Below are 23,751 nucleotides of genomic sequence, written 5' to 3' on the forward strand. Positions count from 1 at the left end.
CCTGAGCTTGCAGCAGGTGATCCTTGAATATCAACCATGAGTCTTGGGCCCCCCTGCCCTCTAGGGCTGTATCCCATGGAACCTTACTAAGCAGGTTCCTGAAGAGGCCAAAGTCTGCTCTTTTGAAGTCCAGGGCAGTGAGCTTGCTGCGTGCTCTCCTCACTGTCCTGAGGATCTCAAATTCGAGCATCTCATGATCGCTGCAACCAAGGCTGCCTTGGAGCGTCACATTTCCAAGGAGCCCTTCCCTGTTGGTGAGCATGAGGTCAAGCATGGCACGTCTCCTTGTCGGCTCCTCTATTACTTGCAGAAGGAAGTTGTCTTCCACACAATCGAGGAACCTCCTGGATTGCTTGTGCCGGGCCGTACCATCCCTCCAACAGATATTAGGGTGGTTGAAGTCCCCCATGAGAACAAGGGCCTGTGAGTGTGAGGCTTTTCTTATCTGTCTGTAGAGCACTTCATCCGCACATTCTCCTTGATCAGGCGGTCTGTAACAGATCCCCACAGTAATGTCTCCCATAGCTATATTCCCTTTAACCCTGACCCACAAACTCTCTGTTGACTGCTCACCTGTCCTCAGACAGAGTTCCATACTCTCCAGCCTATCTGTAACATAAAGGGCAACTCGCCCTCCCCGCCTGCCAGGCCTGTCTTTCCTAAAGAGCCTGTAACCTTCCATCCCAACACTCCAGTCACAAGAGCCATCCCACCATGTTTCTGTGATGCTTATTATATCATACCCCCATAGACGTGCACACATCTCTAATTCCTCTTGTTTGTTCCCCATGCCACGGGTGTTTGTAGAGAGGCATCTGAGCCAAGCTTCAGATGAAGCCAGCTCATTGGCTGGAGCAGCTGGGATATCTCTACAGTGCTCTGAGCTTTTATTATAGGTGCTGGCAACTGACTGGGTGTGTTGGGATGGAACGATGCCCCCCTGCCCCAACACATCTAGTTTAAAGCCTCCTTAACCAGCCTGGCAAGCCTCCTACCAAAACTGCTCTTCCCCTTCTTTATCAGACCAGCTCCACCAGCCCCCACTAGACCTGGCCAACAAACTTGGGTCCCGTGTTCAAGACACCCAAACCCCTGACTATGACACCAGCCTTTTAACCAGTTATTAACCGGTCCAGTCCTCCTAGCTTTTTTTAGGTCCTCCCCTGTATCCTGGAGAATTGATGAAAAGACCACCTGAGCTCCAGAGCCCCTAACCACCTCTCCCAGGGCTCTGTAGTCCTTCTTTATGTTCCCCAGGCTACTATTATCTATATCCCTAGCACCCACATGTATCACGGGGAGTGGGTAATAGTCCCTGTGACTTACTAGAGCAGGCAGCCTCTCTGCCACATCCCTGATCCGTGCCCCCGGTAGGCAACACACCTCCCTTGAGACAGGGTCTGGACGGCAGACAAGTGCTTCTGTCCCTTTCAGTGTAGAGTCCCCTACTACTACGACCCGCCACTTTTTCCTGGCAGCACCAGTGGAGATCTTCTTCACCAGGGCATCAGCTGGCTGTTTCTGCCTCGAGTGCGTTTCCTCATTAGCCCCCTGCAGGACAGCAGAGCGGTTCTGGGTGGGGACAGGGGATTTAGGGGGAAGCCCCTTGCTTTTGGTTGTCCTTTTCCTCTTTTTTTTTTGTTGGTTTCTTTTTTGGTTTTTTTTTTTTCTGTCACTAATTCCCAGGTTAACGGCCTCCTTTCCTTCATGAGCTAGAGGGGAAGCTCGAGGCCCCTGCACGGTTTGGGCCAGGAGCAAGCATTCCTGCTTCCTCTCAGCCTCCCTGACATCTCGCAGCCTATTGACAGCGTCCCACAGCTCAGCCCCTGCTGCAGGAGCACCTCCACCAGGGAGCACCGAGAGCAGCCCTGCCCATTGTGCACCCTCCCCTCACCAGAGCGGTGCGGGCACTCTCTGCACCCCGAGCTCTGCACTGCAGCCTCCCCTCTCATCGGCTCTGTCTGGGTGCCGACGCAGCCACCGCCGGGGCAGGCAGAGCAGAGCTCCCGGACCGGGCCGGGCCGGGCCCTGCTCATACGCCCGGTGCTCACCACCCCGCCCGCCTGCCCGCTCCTGCTCGCCGCGCTCCCTCGGCAGGTTTTTAACCGCTCAGGGCTGGTGCCGCCGCTCCTGGCTCCGCGCCCTGTGAGTCCCTGCTCGCCCCAGCTGCGCTGCCGGCTCCCGGGCAGGTCCCGCCGAGGACTCGAGGCTCCCTCGGTGCCCCTCGTCGCTCGGAGTTGAGGCTCCTGGACGCTGGTCTCCCTCCCCCCGCTCCGGTGTTGAAGGCGTCCTCTCTCGAGCTGCTCGCCTCAGCAGTTTTGGCTCATGTCAGTTTGCTGTCCTAGTCCAGGGAGTGTAAGTTTATTTCTGCATCAAATGTCACAATTCTCCTTTTTTTTTGTTTCCTGGTCAGCTCCAGTTAGAGAACAGAGATCTGCTTAATCTGCTGTTTTGGTTCATGCATTCTTTTGTGCATTTCTTCTGTGTTACTTTCCGGGGTCTTGAGGCACTGTATAAAGTTCACATTAAGAATTCATGCCTGAGTCTTCTCATCATTAGTTAAGTAGATTCATACTCTCTGAGTCCTCATTTTTTTTTGCTTTCCTAAGTCCTTTCTTAGGGATCAAGGGCAAGAAGTTTCTAGTACCATTACCAATGTAATTGTCATTTCTATTGTTTGATGCTTTTGCTGATAAACCCATGTAACAAATGATTACAAAGGTATTCTGGTGGTAAAGCATCTTTACCTGAGATACCCATGTAGACAGACAGATAGATACAGATACTTCAATACAGATGTGTATCCAGCTATAGATAGCTATAAATAAAAAGTTCCTTATGTCTTTGCAGCAATTTTTTATTTCACTCCATTTGCTTGCTTTCACCTTTCGTGTTTGAGAGCAAACCTACGTGTTCTGCTCAGTCATTCTGTGCATTCATCCTCCTCCTTAGTCACTTCTGTGGCTCTCACTTTAATTCAGTGGTGCTTCTTGTGAGGTCCTGACTCCAGGCTTCCTGAAAAATGCAAGAAAAGAAACTAAAAGTCAAGCCTACACCGTAAGCTTCTTGGAGTACAGGGTGCCCAGAGAAGCTGTGGCTGCCCCATCCCTGGCAGTGTTCAAGGCCAGGTTGGACACAGGGGCTTGGAGCAAACTGCTCTAGTGGAAGGGGTCCCTGCCCGTGGCAGGGGTTTGGAACTGGAGGAGCTTTAAGGTCCCTTCCAACACAAACCACTCTGGGATTGTATGATTCTATGAAACTAGATCAGCAGTAGTATATGTAGATCATTTTCTGTTGTGGGCTGCAAAGTCTGTGCTTCACACAGTACTTCAGAACTGTAAATACCTGTGGTTCTTTGTGGCAAAGTAGAATCATAGAATAGTTAGGATTGGAAAGGATAATGACTTCTGGCATGGATTTTGATTTGGTGCCTGCCTAGCATTTGCCATCACATGTATTTTGTTTGTTTGCTCTTTCAGGTAATCTTTCCGACTCTAAAGACTCACCCCACAAAGAAACACCTAAATCTCAGCCTGGCTCTCCTGAAGCAGCAGCAGCAATAGTTTCCTCTGCCTCAGCCACCTTTGGGAAGGCTGTTCAGACACAGCAGCCATGCTCTGTCAAGGCCTCTTTGTCTTCTGACATCTGCTCTGGCTTAGGCCCCGAAGGAGGTGACGTGAACACAAGCCCTGGCCAAGGTGATTTTTTCATCCCAGCTGTTTGGCATGTCTTCCAGCACATGCTGAAATTAGTTTGCTTCCCTTATGCTTGAACTACTTAGGAATGGATTTCACTTCTAGTGCTATAGGAACACAAACCTTTGACAATGCAAATTACTTGCTTATCTTTAAAGAGATTGTTGCAGTATTGCCAGAAGAACAAAAGTAAAGTATATTTTACTAAGTGTTACTAGTCAACACTCAAGAAGGCATGCTAATTTTTAGGGAGGAAATACGTTTTATTTTTGCCAGCAGTGGCTTTATACTGACACCTTTTTTGGAGTCTGCCTTACAGATTTCTGAGAAAAAAAAAGAAAGTAAAACAGACAAAACAAAGATAGAAGGAGAAGAGATTGTTTCCTTTGGTTCATTTTGGGCTTTACTGATAAGCCCCCTGACAGTGGTAGGCACAGAGCTCCTGATTATAAACTACCAAACCATCTTGGGTGTGAGGGGAAATTCTAGATGGAACTAGATGGTCTTAAGGTCCTTTCCTACCCTCACCATTCTGTGATTCTAAAAACAGAAAGAAAAAAAACAAACAAAAAAACCCAAACTAAAACAACAAAAAAGCAACAACAACAAAAAAAGAAAAACACCACAAAAAACCCAAAGAAACCCAAACCCAGAGAACAAAGTTAGGTTTCCTTTATCTAAGGGGTTAACTTCATGCATGGTTTTGGAGTCCCAGCCCAAGGACTGTAAACTGGCTGTGTTTCCCAGTCCTGACCTCTGAAACTCCTGTATATTGCACACCTCCATAGGCTTTGACTGATCTTGTTGCCATGCATATTGGAAGTTATAATGATGATTAAAATACCTTCCTCTCATTGCACATCCTGCCAAACTAATCTACAAAATATACCTATCTGTTCTCTTCTGCCGTTATTACATCCTTTGTGTATGGTCAATTAACTTACTCCTCTTTGGCAAAGTTAAAATGGAGTTGTGGATGTTTAACTAACAAAGCTGATTTGACTGATGGTATAGGACATCTGATCACAGCTACTTGTACTTTATAAGTGTCTTTGTTTTCTTCCCTTTATATTCATTTGCAGGCTGGACGGTTTTCCACCAAACGTCTGAGAGAGTGACCTATAAATCTAGTAGCAAACCTCGTACCAGATTCCTCAGTGGACCTGTGTCTTTGTCCATCTGTTTGTATTTGTTCTTTTGTATTTTATCACAGCCCATCTTTCTTTTACCCCCTTTTTCCAATTCCATGTTTTGTATCTCTAATATGTTTGGCAGGATGCCCCTTTTTCTGAGCCATCTTTTCTTTCTTTTTACCTTTCTTTTAAGTAATCATCATGAACACACCTTATTTATATTAATTTTTCATATGAAAGCTTTTTTTGCACTGCTTTTGGCTCATGCCTGGGCACCAAAAGCATGTGTGGAAGATCTCATCATTTATTATATAGCCTTATGGTAAATTCTACCCTGGACTTATCAAAGCTTTTGTACTTTATGTGATTTATGTTGAAGTAATTTTATTTGCAATGTGGCAAATATACATGTCTGCTGTCCCGGTTCCAGCGACAACAAAAAGAAATCCATCCTTCTGTAGACGAATGGTCTCTTTCACACATGTTTGGACTATGAAGACATGCATGTAGCAAGCTGATACAATACTAGAAGGTCACTGGAGGGTATAACTTCCATACAAGGGCTGTATTAACACAATATACAGTACTGTTTATATCCACTCTATTTTCTTTAATTTTTTCCCCCTGCTCTTTGCATGTGGAAATGCTGAGACAATAGTGCTCCAGCTAGTTCTTTCAAAATCTGTTTTGTAGGTGGGTTTTCCCCATGCATTCACTTTAACTGCGTTAAGTGAGCAATTTTTTTACCTATTCATAAGCAGCAGGAAGATCTGGTGACTCTTAAGGGAGAGTGCCATTAACTTTGTGTGTAAGTGGATCTGGCTGAAGCACTTTACTCAGTGTATTTTTTTATGACCTTATGTGACCTCCGAGATGAAGTCAATTAGCAGTTCATCAAAGCAGAAAGAAGTAAAAAGCAATATCAGATTCTTAGATGATATTTTGAAATGGATTGCTAGGTTTTTTCATTTCAAATAACTGTGCACCTTCTATTTGTACCCTATTTGTCTGACTTGTGAAGCAACTGGCAATTCAACCAAATGATATCAAGCTACTTAATTAACAAATTAAGACCTTTTTACTCAATCATATACGCTGCTTTTTAGGCAAACAGATTTTGCTCGTACAATAAAGATATGTTGTGCTGAACAGGTACTATAGGCCACTTATATATAACATTAGAAAGGCTAATAATGTTCTTGAGGAAGTGTTTGGTTAACTAACTGTTCATTTGCATTAATATTGGATCTCCCATGGGGCTTCCACATTGCTCATCATTATCGAAGTGGTAGAGATCAAAGGCACAAGACCACTCAAATACACTCCTCCTAATTTTATGGATAAACAGTATTTTAAGAAATAATCTGAACTTTTCTGTTTGAGGTCCCTGAAAAGTGCAAGCATTCACGTTCTTGAAAACTGAGGTTTCCTGCTGAGCAGACTGGATTTGTTATATGCAAGTTTTTAACAACTGTTGGAAGTCGTGAGACAACTAAGACCATTTTTCATTCAGGGTTTTGTTTTTTTTTTCTGAGAACCTAAGGGGAATTCTCGGTCCACATTTTCCCATTTGGTGTTAAAATGGGCATTGTCGTTTCTTCCTCTGCACACGTAATTCCCAGAAGTTTTTCATTAATCTTTGACAGAATTATTATTCAGGAGGATGCAAAAAAGACTGGGAGATGTCAATTAAAAAACAGAATATTAAAATGTTTGGGTGCATGGGTATTGTGAATGAAACCAAGGGAATATCTAAATCCTTCAAGGCATGAAGTTCACGATGCTTGAATAACTCGGCACAACTAATTGCTTTCTGTTCTCAGCCCATATGCTGTCTTCTCGGTTTCTTCTGGGGAGGTGTTGGGAGAGGAGGTTTGCACTCCCCCGTTTCTGAGTCAGACAAGAAGATGGGCTGAGTTTCAGGCACTTAACCCTGACACATCCATCCAAAGTCACAGCTGCTCAGAGAGCGCAGCTGATTTTCAAATGCTGCCTGGCACTAGAGCTTTCCACAGTGGAATTGGGGGTAGGTTTTGATGGGGATAGGAGGTTATTCTGGCTTGTTTTCCCACTGAGTCCAGCAGTTGGTTGTGTGTGTGTGAAGGCATGGAGATGGGGCTGCATGTGGCTCCATCCTTTCCAAGGGCAGCGGAGGCTGGGATTGCTGCCAGAAGAATGTATGGCTGGTGATTTCATCGAGCCTGATTCCCAAGCTGCTGTGGCTGTAGGCCTCAGGAACAACAGTGATAGGTAACAATGATGGGAATGCCAGTGGGCCGGGATAAGGCTCTTCAGTGTGGGCAGCTTGGTACCATGTCTAGGCAGCCTAGGATGCTGGGGCTTTGGCTCAAGTTGGTGTTCCCCTGGATTTTTTGTTTGAGTGCTGTTGAGAAAAGTTGTGCTGGATTTTTCTTTAAGGTCCCTTCTAATGCAAATCATTCTATTCTGTGGTTTTCAGAAATGCTTTGGATCTATACACTTGATTAAGTAAAAAAAAGAGCCCTTTGGGGAGCTTGGATATTCCAGGGTGAGGCTTGTAGTGTATTAGCAGACATATTAGAAGCATGCTTTTAAAAATAAATGTTCAAGTTCTTTAAAGATAGTTCTAAAATGCCTCCCTTGTTACAAGATCCATCAACATTGAACACTTTCACAGCATTCTTCCAGAATTGTTTTTTTGATCTGTTCCCCATACCCAGTATTGACTTTTCCTTTGTACTTTTCATGGAAGAAACTAGTTTTGGTGGGCTTCGGTGTCATTTTAGCCTGAGCTCCTTCCTGGGTTAAATTGCAAGGGCATCTTAAGGAAGAGTTTGTACTGATTGTGAGTGGAATTTTCAAAAGCTCCTTTTGGCTTAGACCTGTCATCTTGTGTGAAGCCATTTTTGCCTGGTCCGTAGTAATTAGTATATTGTATGTGCCTTTTTGTATCGCCATTTCAATTTTATGTTAGCTTTCAAGTTTTTTGGCAGTTGTTATAGTGCAAATACAGGACAGTGGATTTTCTCTGTCCTGCAAGATAAAATAGCTACTTAATTTCTCAGATAAGAAATCTGGAGTTGGAGGTAAAACACTGCTGAATTTTTGCAGTCTTAGATTGCATTAATTATGATTCATCTCTTTACAGCTATTAAACACCTCGATTGTAGAAGTAATACAATTAATCTGGTGAAGTAGGTGTACCAAGTGCATTTTTAATTGAATTTGAATTTAGAACCAGCCATAGCTGATGATTGTCAGCCCCTGCTTCAGACAGTATCACCCCTCTAGATAATGTTTCTTGTCTCCCAAGCAACATGCTGGAGTGATAACAGCTCTCTTTTGGTGACTGACTCTTCTGTAAGATTTTCCTTAATGCTGACTTCCTTCATGGGTACTCTGTGAATCTGCCCTTCCTCACTGCTCTCTGCCTCTTCCCTACACCTCTGGGGGCCCTGGATTTGCTTTGGCACCCGAGGTACATGTAAACTTGTGACTGGTGTTCAGGAAGTGGAGGGCTTGATGATTAAACTCTTTTTACGGGCGTTTGAGCTCGTACTGTAGTCAGCTGCCTGCTTTTATTTTTTGCAGGCAGTTGCTTTTCATTTGCATCCATATTGTGCTAAATGCTACCTATTGCTCCATGCAGAAATGCAGCATAGTTCAGAAAATACATTCTAGTATGACTGCTATTGCTGTTTCCAGAATGGGAGTTGCTAGGTAACTTTGAGATAGGCAAGGTAAGGTGTATCTGAGGGGAAAAAGGGGAGGAAGTGAAAAATACAACAGATTGTTGAGTTGTGAATGTGACTTGTGTTTTATCTAGGCTTTGAGATGAAAACCTACGCTTGGTCATGCTTGCATAAGACATTACTGTAGTCGTGTCTTTCTGATTTTCCTGGAATAGAAACCTCATTAAACTGTATGAAATAATAAGAAAATCTTTCAAAGCAATCCTTCTGTTCTCATGCCACCAATATCAAAACACAAACATTTATTCTCTCTTTTCCCTCTCCCTTTATTTTATTTTTTTTTTACTTTCTCTTCCTCAGTCTCTGACTGATGTCTTTCCTTTCTCCTTTGAAGACTCATTCAGAGCCTGTGTCAATCTGGACCTAAAATCTCTGAGTTTAAAGCTGCATTTCTGGCACAGTAACATAAATTATCTACGCTGGTTTGCTGCAGACAAAAAGCACATCCATCCTGATTCTTGCTTTTTGCCCCTCTCTGATTGTGCTCATATTTTCAAGTGCTTCTTCACAATAAACTTACCATGCCCCATGTCAAATACGCATCTCCTCCCATACCATAATGATATTCTTACCAAGTCCAAAATACCTTTCAGGAAATTTGGCACTCAAATGGAAATGGTGCTTATGTCTGGCAAGATCTGACAGTCGAGGAGGGTTCTTGGTACGCTTCTGGCGCTGTAACTATCCAACAGAATATGTCAAATCATGACAAAGGATGTAACAAGATAATGTCAAAAACCATGTAGTTTGGTGAAACGAAAACTCAGCCACTCTGCTGGATTGTTTTTCTGCACTTGGACAAGGCATAAGGGAAACTCATTCACTGTTACTGTCGATTGAAGTTCAGAATCTCACATTTAGACACAAATCTTACTAATACAGTATTTGGAAACAATTGGCCTCAGACCTGCAGAACAATGTATCTTTTTGGACTTGTAAAACAGGATTTTTAGGGTTGTTTTACAGTTTGTCTTTGCAGCCAGACTAGCTTGACTTGTTCCTGAAAGCATTTTTGGCCTCCTATCACAAACTGAATTGACATCATTTCCTGCATAAATAGAGTAGGAATTAAAACTTCCTATTAGGAAGCCAAGGCAATTTGGAGAAAAAAACAACAAACCAACCAAAAACCAAACCAAACAAAAAAATATCCCAACCAAATGCATCTTTAAGTCATGAGACCTTGCTTTTGGCATGCTATTGTACTTTTCAAAGCTTCTGAATGGCTGCACATTAAGAAAGGTTTGAGCTGTCCAGTTATTTAGACTTCCTTTACTCACCTGAACTGCTGACTTTGTCTGTCCTTTCTTGCATAATAACTACTTTTTGATTGCTTAAAAGTACCGAAGCTTGTCCGTCAGATTTGTTATGTTTAGTCTTACCTAATTCTGTATGTCTTGTATTGTTTTACCTTGTAGGGTCCACCTTGAAACGACTATGTCTAGGCAAAGATCACAGTAGTAGTAACTATCCCATTTTTGTTTCTCAGTATTTCCTTCATGGCATGGGATGTTTTCTGCTTTATTTTATTAGTTATTTTTTACTAAAAGCTAATCATTTAATAAATAGAGCTGATGCACTTATACCGGTATGAAATTTGACTGTATAAACTGTGGTACTTTCATGATAATGCATGTGCTATGATGTCTTGGGGATCACGCATGCTGCAAGACACTTGTGGTATTCTTTGTGTGTGAGACTGTGCACGCATGCGGCCAGAAAACTGGATTCAGTGTTTGTCTTTCTGAAATACACACCTTTATATGACTGCAGTTCTCTGCTGGAGGAATTTATAGCTTAAAGCAATCTTGTTCCCGTTGAGCTGCATGAAATACAAAACACTAATTGAAGAGCTTTCCTGTCAAAAATCTTATTTTTCTCACTGGTCCCTTTCCCCCAAGTAAAGGAAAACAAGCAGTATCCACTTAGAAGTTACGTTGCGGGTTGAATGCATGATCATTTAAAAGTTCTTAATGTATTTTGTATAACCATAGGACTAATTAGTTTACTTGGTTTCATTGGCTGGTAACTGATTAACAGAAACAAGAAGACTGAACGTTCATGTTTGCTTCTATGATAATTTTGCCACAGTTCAATGAACTTTTTGCTTGGAGAGATGGTCTTTATTTCAAATCTTTAGCTATATCAAGTATGTTAGGTGAAAAGTTACCTTACATTTTCTGCTTAGGTCAAATTCAGGCACCTTCAGTTGCTGTTCCCTGCTGGTCTTGCTGTGTCAGACTTGTAGCTACCAACACATAAGAAAGACAGATTATTTTTGTTCCTAGTCCGTCTAGAAAGAAGTGATCATATAAAATGAAACACCTGTCAATACTCTTCCTGTCTGCTTTTGTCTGTACCAAAAGTTCTTTATCTTTACCTCAAAACCTCACACACCTGCTATGTCCTCCTCTCCTTTTCTGTCATGATCCTGATGGGTTTTTTCCCAAAAAAACATATGCAGATGGCAGAGTAAATGGTCCTAGCACCATCAAGAGAGACTGGGGGTTCCTGGAGGTGTAGTGGCCAACCCTACTTGTAACCTATATGACAGTTACATGTTTCCAGGAGGACAGTAAACTGATGCAAGTACAATAAATGGTAAATTTACTTTTTTAAACACGTGCAGTTTTAGCAAGTGATACATCCTGCCTCCCACTTGCTCGTCATGGTCTCCTTGGAAGAGACTTTGTAAGCCTTAGGATGTCCATGTTACTGGGACTGCCTTCCTTTCTTCTCTCCAAGACATTAATTTTGCCTAGAGAGAAGTTGTGGGCACAACAGCTAGTGGTCGAGGTAGCAGAATGGGAGAAGAACAGTGAATGCATTGGACTCAGACCATTTCTTTAAGCAAAGGTGTTCTGTGGAAAGGAGGGGGAGGGATAAAATTTTGAAAAGCCACCATTTGAGTTGGAGTAGATGAGAAACTGTTTGAGCAGGGCAGTGGTGAAGCAGAGATGTCATCCTCAGCTTTCTTTGTGTGTGCTTTTCCAGGATCCTCGACAAACAGTCTCGCAACGTGTCCTGAGCCCCTCCCGCAATCAACCCTGCAGGTTCAGGCCAACAACAGTAACAACAAGAAAGGGACATTCACAGATGATCTTCACAAGCTGGTTGACCAGTGGACAAGCAAAACTGTTGGAGCTGCACAGACAAAACCTTCTTTAAACCAACTGAAGCAGAACCAAAAAAGGCAAGACATGGAGCCAAAGGCTAATCCCATGCAAACACAGAATGAGACATGTGGAGTAAGTGGCACTCCTTGAAGAACGTACCTTTTGTTATGTGTCTGAAAGCCTTTGCAGAACTCAGATTTTGAGGAGGACATAGACTAAAATTACTTCAGATAGATGCTTCCTATAAATGTCCATCTCTTTTCATTAAATACTAAACCAGACTTTTTGTTTTTAAATTGTCTTTTGGAATAATCTTAAGGGATATATGGGCTGCTATATATATATTAAAAATATATATTTTTAAATAGCAAACTGCTTATTAACAGCAATATACAGCAATACTCTTACGGTTAACCATGTGTTGCTCAATTTAAGTTTTAACCGTTACTTCTTTTTGATGTTTAATATTAGTCTTCCTTAGGCAGAGCAGTGGCAGGGCTGGTGACTTGGTGGTAGTGAGCCTTTGGTTTAGTGGAAGTGGAGTGAGGATTGTGCTGAGACAGAGGAGAGCTGGATGTGGTTCTGATTCTGACCCTTGCTTCTTGTACTGGGCATCTTTGAGGTGCTCTGACTTATGAAAATACTATCTTCAGCAATGCTGTGAAAGTAAACTAGAACAAAATAGAAATCAGATGTACCCCCATTCAGCCTGTCTTACTTTCAGTAGCAGGGGGAAAATATCATGATGTGCATTCATGTGTGCTTTCTGTGCTTATTTCCATGGCTGAGTGATGATATGGAGGCAGGCACAAAAATGAATGAAGTTGTATTTAGAATCCCAGTTTACTATTCTGTCACACCCTGGTCTGGATTTCCAGACCTCTTCCTCTTCCTTATGGCTGGATGATCCTTTGACTAATAATTTTTGCTGGATTAATTTTTATTTGGAAGATTGGAGATTAAGCCAAATTTAGGGGGAAGTAATTTTAAAAGTAGTGGAACAGTGGAAAGAAAGCTGGTGAGGGACTGCTTTGCAATCCCTTTAAAAAGTAGTAACTGGATATGGGTAGTAAACCCTTGCCTTTTTAGCATGTAGAAAAAAAACCTTGAATGCACCAGTAGTAAATCTGTAGTTATCTGTGAGGTGAGATGTGCCCAAGTAGGAACTGAAAACATGTCTGTTGTGATACCTGGTGGTTTCTGAGTTAGTGGGATCACTGACTTCACAGGGAAAAGCACTTGTGCAAATTTCATAAGCAATTTTACATCAATTCTTAGTTGCCGTAAATGAGCAAACCCCAGAGAGTAAATAATCGTTCTACATAGTAATGGCTTAACCAGTATAAACCTGTTCTGGAATAACAGTGGCATCTACTTAAGACCCTATTAGTTCTCATAAAATAAATCAAAAGAGGTGCTTGTAGATACAAATCGAAGATTTCCAGAAAGTGATGGTGAGGGCACAGATTCTGTTAAGTCAGTTCTTACGCTCTTTTGATGTGCTTTTTGCAGCTCCATGTCTCTTTGGTGAGACTCCTACAATAGTTTGAAGCAATCAATGGGAGTGGTTTTGACTCTTGAAAAGAGAGTGATTACTTTGCTTCTTTAAATCACCCATTAACATTAATTTAGGATTATTTTTACCTTCTGCAGTCTTGGTGTCTCTGTTTCAAAGCCTGTGGAGAAGGCCCAAGTATTGCTGTGAGAGGAACAGGAATGTCCCTATCTCAATACACTTATTTTAGAGGGGTTGTTTCCTTCTAGAACATGGCAGTTGTTCCAGGGAATTAACATTTCTTTTAGAGGTAATTTACCAGGAGCACAGAGAGGTTGGGATTCCCTGCTCTTCATTTCAGGACAGTCCTTGCTGCTTGGAGTGGCAGTTAGTTGGGCTTCGCCAGCCCACACTAGCTTGCCCTGGGTGGTTTTGTGCATCAAGTCCTTGTAGGGCCGTGTAGGCTGCAGAATAGATGCAAAGGTGGATGGCAGGTATTAATAATGTGGTTATTGTTGGGATATTTTGGCCATGAAGGTGACACAGAATGCTGCAGATGATAGAAAACAGGGCAATGGATATGACTTAAAAGACTTTGGAAAGGCTTGTTTTGGGAGTTGAGCATCATTCTGCTGTCTGTACCTCTTGAAATTCACCCTAAAGGAGAAATTGAAGTTAAGGGATGAGAAGGATTCATGATGTTGGGAGAAAAATATCTCAAAGAGGAGGAAGGAAATTGTGTGCAAACACCCTCAGTCTGGACAGCCAGAGAAGTGACCCTTAATCAGCGCCTGGTGTGATGAGTGGGATGGGGAGATGTTACACCTCCGCAGAATCACTGTTGAGTCCACCTTTTAAAGTGGTAATGGAAAGACAAAATGAACTGAGGGGATCATATAAAGGATGGCAAAATAGCTTTCTCACAGGGAGTGTATAAAGCTGGGGCTGTCCTTCTTCAGTCGTCTTTTAACAGCATCTTTTTGTCCTCTTTTTGATCAAGTAGAAAAATGCCCTTGCAAGAAAAGAGTAAGGAGCACTAAATGGATTTCCAGCCCATCAGAGAAAGTTATAATAAGGTTTTATGTTGGAAATAAAGGCAAGGTAAATTGGAAACATGGTGATTCTTATGCCTTTTTTTATGGGAACAAACTAACAGGCAGGTTGTCTGCTATGTTCAGACTGGGTGGTTAGAGGCTATTGCTGGTCCTGTGTGATGAAAGAGGGGCAGGATGAATGCAGAATTCATGCCTTCAGTTCTAAATTGTCTCTGGAGGTTATTGGACAGAAAGATATGTCCTTGAAGGGTTTTTAAACAGGGGTAGGAAGGATGTGAGTAGTCCCATAGTGCTATGTTAGGTAGAGCTCTCCTGCAATTAGCAACACTCAGAGATCTTGTACGTAACACAGCTGCCATGTAGGTGATGAGCGTCCTCCTGGCGTGGAAGTCTAGGGTTCTGTCATAGAAGGTATCACAAAGGAGGCATCAGATCAAATGGCCTCTGTGTTTGGGTTCTTAACATCCAGGCCAAAGGAAAATTGCAACAAATCCTTATTGGTGAGGGTAGAGTTATTTTATTTATTTTTAATTCATCATTTTCTTTTACTGTCCACCCACTGTTATTAATATGCAGGGTGGCTGTGTCACTGTGTGGCTCACTTTAAGTCTTCTCTTTTACCTGGAAACAGAGGAGTATTACTCTCTGGATTATCCTTTTTTATTTGAGATGCTTCTACCAACATCAGCAAACTGTTTGTTATGTGAATATAGTATAGTATTGGTACCTTTTTAAGTGAAAGATACTCTTCAAGCCTGGAAATCAGCTTAGAAGAGATGTTGGTGATGTGTTTGATAAAGTGGTTTTATATTCGTCCTTTTTATCATCAGAAGTGTAGAAAGTGATAAAATAATCGGTGTGTGAAGGAGGACTTAACTTTCACAGAACCAAAGCAGAATTTAATCTGTCAAATCCTGGTTGATACATATTAGAAATTTATGGGGGAGCCTTTGAGCATCCAGTTACGTCACAGGAACACTGAAATGTTCCTTTTAATATGTTTTATCTAAACATGGAAGTACACAGATTTTCATCACCAGTAGTTTGAAATGTGATGGGAGACATTAGGAAGAACTGAAGCCAAACTGCCTGATAATAGTTCTTTCTCTTATGCTTGTCTGTGTTGAAGACGTGATGAAATAATCCCTTTTTACAGGTAATTGTGGTTACCATCAGTCAAGGAATACCCTCAGGAACATGAACTGCCTTGTGTGTAAAGAGTACTGAGTATTGTGCAGTTAAAGGCATTATTTGAAGATGCCTGGGAATAAAGGGCTTACCAAAATGTTTTCTGTTCTTCATACTGTCACATTAGCTCCATGGCTTTTAAAGAAAAAACTATTACCCAAAAAGGGCTGTAAATATGTTCCAAGTCCATAATAAGGTTGTTTCTGTGAACGTGCAGGTCCGCGTCAGTCCATAATATGTGCTGGGGCTTAGACAACATCTTCCATAGCTGCACATCTGTTTACATTTAGTACACCTTGGTCTTAATGAGCTGGCTGCCTGGGAAGCAGGCTTTCTAGAGACAGCCTCAGATAGGAAAACAGACTGGAAGAACTATTAACACCTTGTACTGTGTCTTCCTTCTCTATTGGATTGGAAGAATAGGAAAAATAGGATGAATCTGTGTTTGAAGCTATTTAACACTGCCTTCTGGGTCTGAATGTCAGAACAGCTTTCCAGGAATCTGGAAGAGCACAAACACAAATCTTCTGTAGCACCTCAGAACTGTGGGGTTTCACCAACCTGGAAAAAGGTGATTTAAAAAAAAAAAAAGAGATGCATTCCCATCCTTCCCCTGCTCATGAGGGCAGCCAGCTCTAACCCTGTCCTGTGATTCAGTTTTGTTCAATGGTAGTTGGACCATACAGAAGTAAACAAGTAATGCAAATAACGTAGCCATCAAGATGTAGCTGAAAGAAAAATAGTCTAAATCCTGCATTTTTAGAATGGCTTGTGATAGTTACAGTCAGCTTTCACAGCACAATTACCCTGTTTCATACGTTCTGATGGAAAACCAGAAGTATTTATAATGATTATAAGTCAAACACAACTCCTAGCTACAGTACTGTGAAAGTATATAGCTATGAATATTGCTGAGGTGGCACTGTAGAGCTTGCTTGGTCTAAAGCATGAGAACAAGGTGGAGACTTTCAAAAAGGCTAAAGAGGTGGGTTTTTTTCGTGAACTACCATAGGCTTTGTTTTTTTGTGGGTTTTGTTTCATTTTTATACATGTTCTTGTCTATGATGTTCTTTGTATATTATTCTTGTTTCTCAATGGCTGTGTGTGATTATATGGGGGGGGGGGGGGGGGGACAGGAAGAAGTGGCAGTAAGGGAAAGACTGGCAGGAGAAGGCAGGCATTTGGGCAAGCAGGAGCAGGAGGTAGCTTGCACCTGGCAAGGACTTGTACAAGCCTTACCTGCTTCCCTCAAGGCAGAGGTTTATTAGTGCAGGGAGAGTTTGGCCAGTGCAGGAGAGGAGGGGGCATGAGCAGAGGTAAGAAGGTAGCATGCAGCTGTCACCATAGGTATTTGTTCAGTGAGTATGTTGTTTTTGCAGAGGAGGCTATTTGAATCAGGGAATCAGCCAGGTTGATCTTTAAGATTAAATCCAACCATTCCCAGCACTGCCAAGGCCACCACTAACCCATGGCACTGAGGCCTCGTCTCCACGCTGTGTGAACACTTGCAGGGACGGTGACTGCAGCCCTGCCCTGGGCAGCCTGTTCCAATGCCTGAGCACCCTCTGGGGCAGGAATTGTTCCTCAGCTCCATCTAAACCTGCCCTGGTGCAGCTTGAGGCCGGTTCCTCTTGTCCCATCCCTGGTTCCTTGGGAGCAGAGCCCAGCCCCTCCTGGCTCCATCCTCCTGTCAGGCAGTTGGAGAGAGTGATAAGATCCCCATAGCCTTCTTTTCTTGAGATGCACAGGAAAAGAGAAGGAGGGGGATTTCACTTCCTTACCATATGACATAGGATTCATTTTAGGATGTCAACCCAGTCTCTCTTCCAAAAAAAAAAAAATAAAAGGAAAAGAAAACCCCTATGAAATAGCTCCAGCAGACTTTCTTACATGGGAATGACATTGTAGCGCTGTTGTTAAATTCATTATGTTTGAGACTGTCTATCTTATCAGCCTGCTTAAGGCCAGGGCAGCTGACTTTGCCAGGTTCTATACAGGCAGCAGAGCAAATAGAAGTAAATTAATATGGGAATATTAAAAATTAAATAATATCACCCATAGTTGGCCAAGTCATTTAATAAATCTCATTCCTCATTACTAGTGTTGCATCATCTAAAATTGATTTAAGAAGGGAAAAGACTACTTCTACTTTATGCTCCTGCAGGAGGATTGGAGTATTTTAAATCCAAATGCTTGTCCTGTTTGACTGCAGGCTGTGGCTATAAAGCTGTTCTGGTTTTCTGTGATCTCTAAACGTTGGTTGCTTTAGCAGGGTACAGGAGTCTGATACTGTACCACTTGTTTTCAATTCAAAACTTCAGCGTAAAAGAAACAATTTCCATCCCTACCTTCAAGCTGTGGGAACACCAAAGTCCAGAAGTTGCACTGGAAGCTGTGGCCTCATCACTGCTAAGATATAGTGTGCTGTAGGTGATGCATATTTTGGCATCGACAGTTTGTGCCAGAACTGGCACCAGTTATGGAATCCTGGAATCATTTAGGTTGGAAAAGACCTTTAAGGTCCTGGAGTACAACTGTTATCACAGCACTGCCAAGGCCAGCACTAAACCATGTCCCCAGGTGCCACATCTACATGTCTTTTAGGTACCTTCAGGGATGCTGACTCTTTATCACTGCCCTGGGCAGCTTTGAACAAACAAGGCAGTAGCTAAGAGGAGAGGTCACCTGGCTAAGGAGGGAGCTACAGATCATGTGTCCTTTCAGCACAGAATTGGCCAGCTCATGAGTGATGGGAGAACTTGGGGTTCACAGTTTTACTTGTGGCCTTCAGCCCCCCCAGCAGCTGTAGCGCCTGTGCTCAGGGGTGAAATACCCCCTTACCATTGACAAGGCACCCAGGGGCCTTCCTTTTGGTGTACTTCCATTAAAATACCAACTGTTGGGTTGCAATGCCGAGCTAGGTCTGTTTATGGCTATGACTTTGACCTCAGTGTAGGTGCACACCTTGTTCATCACGGCATGAATGTCTACCCGCTTCCCTTTGAATTTTATTAACAAAGTGACTTGCAGTCTCTTGGCTTTCCTAGAGCTGAGAAATCTGCAGCTCCTGTTGCTGTTTTGAAAGCACTCTTCTGGTGCATGTTGATTTTGATGTTTCAGTTGGCATCTACATGCAGCAAGAAATGGGTTGTTTCAGCCTCCTATTAGTGTTGAGTTGTCATAGCTGGTTAAGAGATGATGGTTAAAAAATGGCTTTGACCAAGAGACTTCTATCCAAGGGAAGACTCAAGAGCTAGATGTCTTGTTGCTTCTTAGAAGGTAGAGGAAGCAACCTTAAATCATTGACATGCATTTGTCAAGACATTAGCTGGTTTTAATAAGTAGGTATAATGCTTGGTTTGGGAACATGATGCAATTTTCTTTCTAGTTGTAGAAATATAGCCTTAAATACAGCTGATTATGGAGTAATTTAGCTGCAAAAAGGTCAGAAAGAATGAACTGGGTAGAGGCAGTTTTCTCATTATGTTAAAGGAACTGAAAATAAGCACCAGGTTAGAATTTTTAAATAGGACCACTTACTAAAATGATACGTTACAGTTTCAATGCTACTGAATAATCTACTGTTTCTATAAGAAATGATATATATTGATTGGGTACATCTATGGGCATCCATTGTCATCCACTCACAGTTGTCCAGTTTGGTGGAAACCATCATTTTGAGGATGTTAAGACAAGGGTCTAATAACAGCTTAAAGAAGTCTTCAGTTCTTAAAAACATGTCCTTATTGTTCTTTGGTTTCTGCTGCTAATCTGGGGGGATTTTTATACATGAATAATGTTAAATTTGTTATACTAAAGCAACGTTTCTCTTAGCTTGATGCTCACCATCAGGTTCAGGTTTCGGATTAGAAATGGAGACAGTGAAGTGAAGAAGGGTATCACATGTTTCTGTAGTTTTGTAAAATCTGCTTTCCAGCACAGGTTAGTGCCCCAGAGTGGTAAATCCCAGAGTGACACTGCCATTTTTATTTTTAGTTGAGAAGAGGTACTAAAATCAAAAGCAGAGAGTAAGCATTCCATGCAGCCTTACATATATAGTCTTTTTTTTTTTTCTGCTGAAATTTCACCTTCATGCCAATTTTATCAATTTAATGTGAAATATCAAATTAACTGGAGATTCCCAGGCTTAAATAATCACAGAATCCCAGACTGGTTTGTGTTGGAAGGGACCTTAAAGCTCATCCAGCTCCAACCCCTGCCACAGGCAGGGACACCTTCCACTAGAGCAGCTTGCTCCAAGCCCCTGTGTCCAACCTGCCCTTGAACACTGCCAGGGATGGGGCAGCCACAGCTTCTCTGGGCACCCTGTGCCAGCGCCTCAGCACCCTCACAGGGAAGAGCTTCTGCCTAAGAGCTCATCTCAGTCTCCCCTCTGGCAGGTTAAAGCCATTCCCCTTGGCCTGTCCCTACAGGCCCTTCTCCAAAGCCCTCTCCAGGTTTCTTGTAGGCTTCCTTCAGGTACTGGAAGGCTGTTACAGTTTCTCCCCTAAGCCTTCTCTTTTCCAGGCTGAACAAGCACAAATATTTCTGATTTCAAAATTTTTGTCTTAAACCAAGAAAAAAAACCCTAAAAACCAAAACAGCAAACCCACACCCCCCCCCCCCCATTTGTGTCCCTCCCACAAACAAAACTAACCCCTAAAAGACTAAAAACCACAAAAGAGAGTGCCCCCCAAGCTCTGAGTGCACGGTGCCATCCCTGTGCTCTCCCCAGCCACCAGCCCAGATGCAGAGCCGTGGTGATGGCAGCGGCCGCAGCCATGGCACTGGGGGAGCAGCACCGCCGCGGTCCCTGCATGGCCGCGTGTCTTGGCACAGCCATGCATGTCGTGGCAGGGAGGGAGGAGGAGCTCTATAGCGATGCTTTTTGTATTTTTCTTTTTGTAGGTTAATTCAGTAAGAACGGGATTGGGGAAAAAATACGTTGTTCCAGTGGCTTGTCCCATGCCCGCTGCATTAGCTCCTGGAGTGTCACCGTCCCTGCCAGTGCCTATACCAGGGCCTGCCCTCTCTGTCACAGTGACCCCTTACGTGATGCCTCTCTGTCAGTACGGTGGAGTTTTCCCGAGGCCGCTTTACGGAGCGCAGTGGCGTGTTGGCGGCGCGGGCATTGCACGGTTCTCGCCCCTCAGCAGACCCTGCCTGCGGATGTTCCCGGTGCCGCCGCGGGCTGCCGAGCCGCCCGGCCCGCACCTGCCCGCCCTCGGTAACGGGAATGTCCCGTGGAGTGTCTGATGTGTAGATGATGCCATTTGTGTCGGATGAGGCAGGGGTCCGGGCCCGCGAGCATACTCAGCCATACGCTGCATCCAGCAATCACTGTGAAATGGTTTCACAAAAGATCCTTCGTCTGTGGTGGCAATATTTGCTTCTATTTCATTGCTGAAGACACTTTATTCTGTTGTGTTCTGATGTTTTACACTTGCGATCCTTAAAGTCGATGTACTTGAATTGATGACTGGAAAATTGTACTAACCCCTGCAGGAGTACAGTGCCTTGAATTTCTGCTTTTCAGTTCCAGCTGGAAAGAGATGTAAAATTATGTGAAAGGTGTTGTTTTATTTACAATCCACCTGTGAGTTTGAGTTCTTTTCAGTTGCAAAGATATTGAAGATTTACAGTTGACGTTCTCTATCAGTTTCATTCTGCAGTGAATGCTTTTATTTTAATTCATGGGATGAATTTTCATTTCTGAAGCTTTAAAATAATCATCGTGAGGTGAGATTCGTTTGATGTGCTGATAAAAATTGTGTTTGTAAACAGAATAGTGAAATGCGCATTTTAAAATAGAAGCATTTACAGAGTGATCCAAGTAAGTTGTATATAAGGACAGGTAATAGCTTCAGGCAGTGCAATTCATTCTCTTCCATAGCCTTTGGTAAAGTTGTTGTAGACAGCAACTTATTTCTCTACCAGGCAGGCATATACTGTTTTGTTCCGGATCAGCAGCAAATTGGATTACATTTTCTATCCCCCGCTGGGCTTTGACAATTTACTTAAATTACAAATTCATGCACGTTTCATAACTGAAGAAATCTCACTGAAATTGTGATGTAGGAGAACGTACCTCCGGGTTATTGTAAGAGCCTTGTAAGTACAGCACTGGTGTGTGTTCTGGCCTCCGAGGTGAAGAACGGTGGTTTGCCACTGACATGCTAGCAGTATTCATGCTAAAACGGAATGAGAATGTGAAGCTGTGCTTTTTCCTATGTGACGCTTCGGTTCTGGAGTCTCACCACCCTGTGTTTGAATTCTTTTTTTTTTTCTTATTTTTATTTCTTTTTTTCGTTTGACTCAAGTTTGCGCTCTAGGTGCCATGGACACCTCTCTCCTGTTTGAAAGTTGCTTTTTACCCGTTTTACTGTGCATAGAATCTCCACCTGCACCTCTCGGTCTAAAGGCACAAGACAACCACTAACACTCATTTGCTGATGGTAAGTCTCTTTTCCCTGGGATCGCTAAGGGAGAGCATTGCAGGCACAGGTTCCAACCACGTGGTCACATCTGAAGGCACGTTGCTCTCTGTCTCTACTGCGATGCCATTTTATACTGTCTGCGGAAGGGCAGAGCTGTCTTGTGCTCCCAAGCTGTGAATTGTATAGTTCTATTGTACTTTGAGCATTATATCTGTCTAAATTATTTTGTTTGTACCCTTTGACTATCTTATTCCATCAATTCAGTTAGAATTGAATTTTATAGACAATTATGCAGAGTCTTCTGCCTGGGCAAAATACTTACTGTAGTAAGAGATTTCTGTTCTCTGTAACATGTATCTTTAATTTGTTTGGGTTTTTTAGATTCATGTCTGTATGCTTCATGAGCAAACATGGAAAATATGTTCTCACACCAGTTTTCCTTCAGCTTGCACTGAATCTTACAGTTTATGTCGCTATTGCCTGTTGTATAGTCCATCCCTTGTATACTGACAAAGTCAGTGGCACTAAAGACCCTGAGAAATTGTATAGATTAAAAAGAAGAAAAATAAACATTTTGTGCTTGAAAATTGTGTGAAAAACCCAGTGTTTTTCTAAACCATAGAACTGTGTTGATTCCCAGCTGCTCCAGTAACTCTGCGTTTGTTTTCTGGACTTTTATCCCTTGGCTTGTGTAGAAGGAGCAGATGTGGTGCCTCCAGTGTTTCTCAGGTTCTGCCCATAGGTGACACATCCCACCTCTTGGCAGCTGTAGAAGTGAAACGGTGCTCCAGAATTTGCATAGTGCCTCCTCGCTGGTTACGTTGATGAAATCCCCCTGCCCCCCCTGCTGTATTTCTGATGTTATGCTGGAACCAGTCTGAAACATTAAATGGATTCTTTTGAGCAGACAGTACCTTCAGTGTTGCTGGTGGTACACATGAGGATGCTAGACCTTGGTAGGTGATGGAACAAGCATGTGGAAGAGGAAACGTGTGTCTCCTACACTGAAACATGCTAGAGAAGCCCTTTTAACTTGAGCCTGGCATCACTGAAATCCAGGGAAGGGAAGATAAGATATTCAGTGTGGACAATGCAAGCCCCTCTTGCTTTCCTTGCATTGGGCACCCTGCCTGAGCCAGGCTTCAGTGCAGCTTCCATTTTTCTATTGGGTATGTTCTTAGCTGCTGCATCTCCAGCTGGCACTGGGGACAAACACTGACTCAGAGGTTGGTGTCTGCATTTCAGTGCTCATCGGTTTAATTGTCTGATTGTTGCCTTGGCTGCAGTTCTGACTTTTAATTTCAAGTTAGACTTTCTTGTCCTCGATCAAGGCCGGGTTGTACAGTACCTTTGGCAACGTGATCTAGTGTGAGGAGTCCCTGCCCATGGCAGGGGGGTTGGAACTAGATGATCTTAAGTTCCTTTCCAACCCAAACCATTCTGTGATTCTGTGCCAATTGTGTTAAAGGGTGCTTTGACCCTCAGTAGCAATTAAGCAAAGTACATGAGATGAAATAAATGGGACAACTTCTTGAGCAGAAAGTGAGGAAAGGAGCGAGAGGGACCTGAAGGGTCCATGATGCACCATCAGGGGTGGCGGGGGGTCTGTATCCAGAAAGACATTCTCCTGCAGAGCCCAGAACTGAACTAATTTTATTCCTGACTCTGAATATTGCTTTGATATGAAGCAGCCAGGGGTCAAACCTGCTGGGTTAGAATTCCTCACCTCACAGGCTTGGAGCCATGTCCTGTCACCTGAAGTTCCCAATGCTGCTTTGCAGGGATGTGTGAAGTCAGTACGGATCCTCAGCCTTAAATATGAGGTTTTGAGGGGGTAGTTTGCAGATCTCCTTCCAGTTTTCAGTCTTTTAGAAGTTGAAGAAACTTAATACAAACATTGG

At 43.0% G+C, this 23,751-nt stretch overlaps 1 protein-coding gene across 10 annotated transcripts in view; it reads left to right on the top strand.

The window, feature by feature from the left end:
* WNK2 (WNK lysine deficient protein kinase 2) overlaps window positions 1-23,751 on the top strand; it is a 128,254-nt gene that overhangs the window by 99,060 nt on the left and 5,443 nt on the right. For 6 of the 10 annotated variants that reach the window (XM_062619587.1, XM_062619586.1, XM_062619584.1 and 3 more), the window contains 5 exons: window positions 3,480-3,698; window positions 4,778-4,876; window positions 9,978-10,022; window positions 11,554-11,807; window positions 20,322-22,440. In XM_062619587.1, the coding sequence (XP_062475571.1) occupies window positions 3,480-3,698; window positions 4,778-4,876; window positions 9,978-10,022; window positions 11,554-11,807; window positions 20,322-20,669 (965 nt within the window). In that variant the 3' untranslated portion in view covers window positions 20,670-22,440. Of the gene's footprint in view, window positions 1-3,479; window positions 3,699-4,777; window positions 4,877-9,977; window positions 10,023-11,553; window positions 11,808-20,321; window positions 22,441-23,751 lie in introns of those variants that run through there. The other 4 variants (XM_062619588.1, XM_062619590.1, XM_062619592.1 and 1 more) reach the window with 4 other exon arrangements.

This window comes from Pezoporus occidentalis, unplaced genomic scaffold (genome assembly GCF_034315485.1).
Source record: "Pezoporus occidentalis ecotype Australia unplaced genomic scaffold, CSIRO_AGI_Poc_V1 ctg212, whole genome shotgun sequence".
NCBI lineage: Eukaryota > Metazoa > Chordata > Aves > Psittaciformes > Psittacidae > Pezoporus > Pezoporus occidentalis.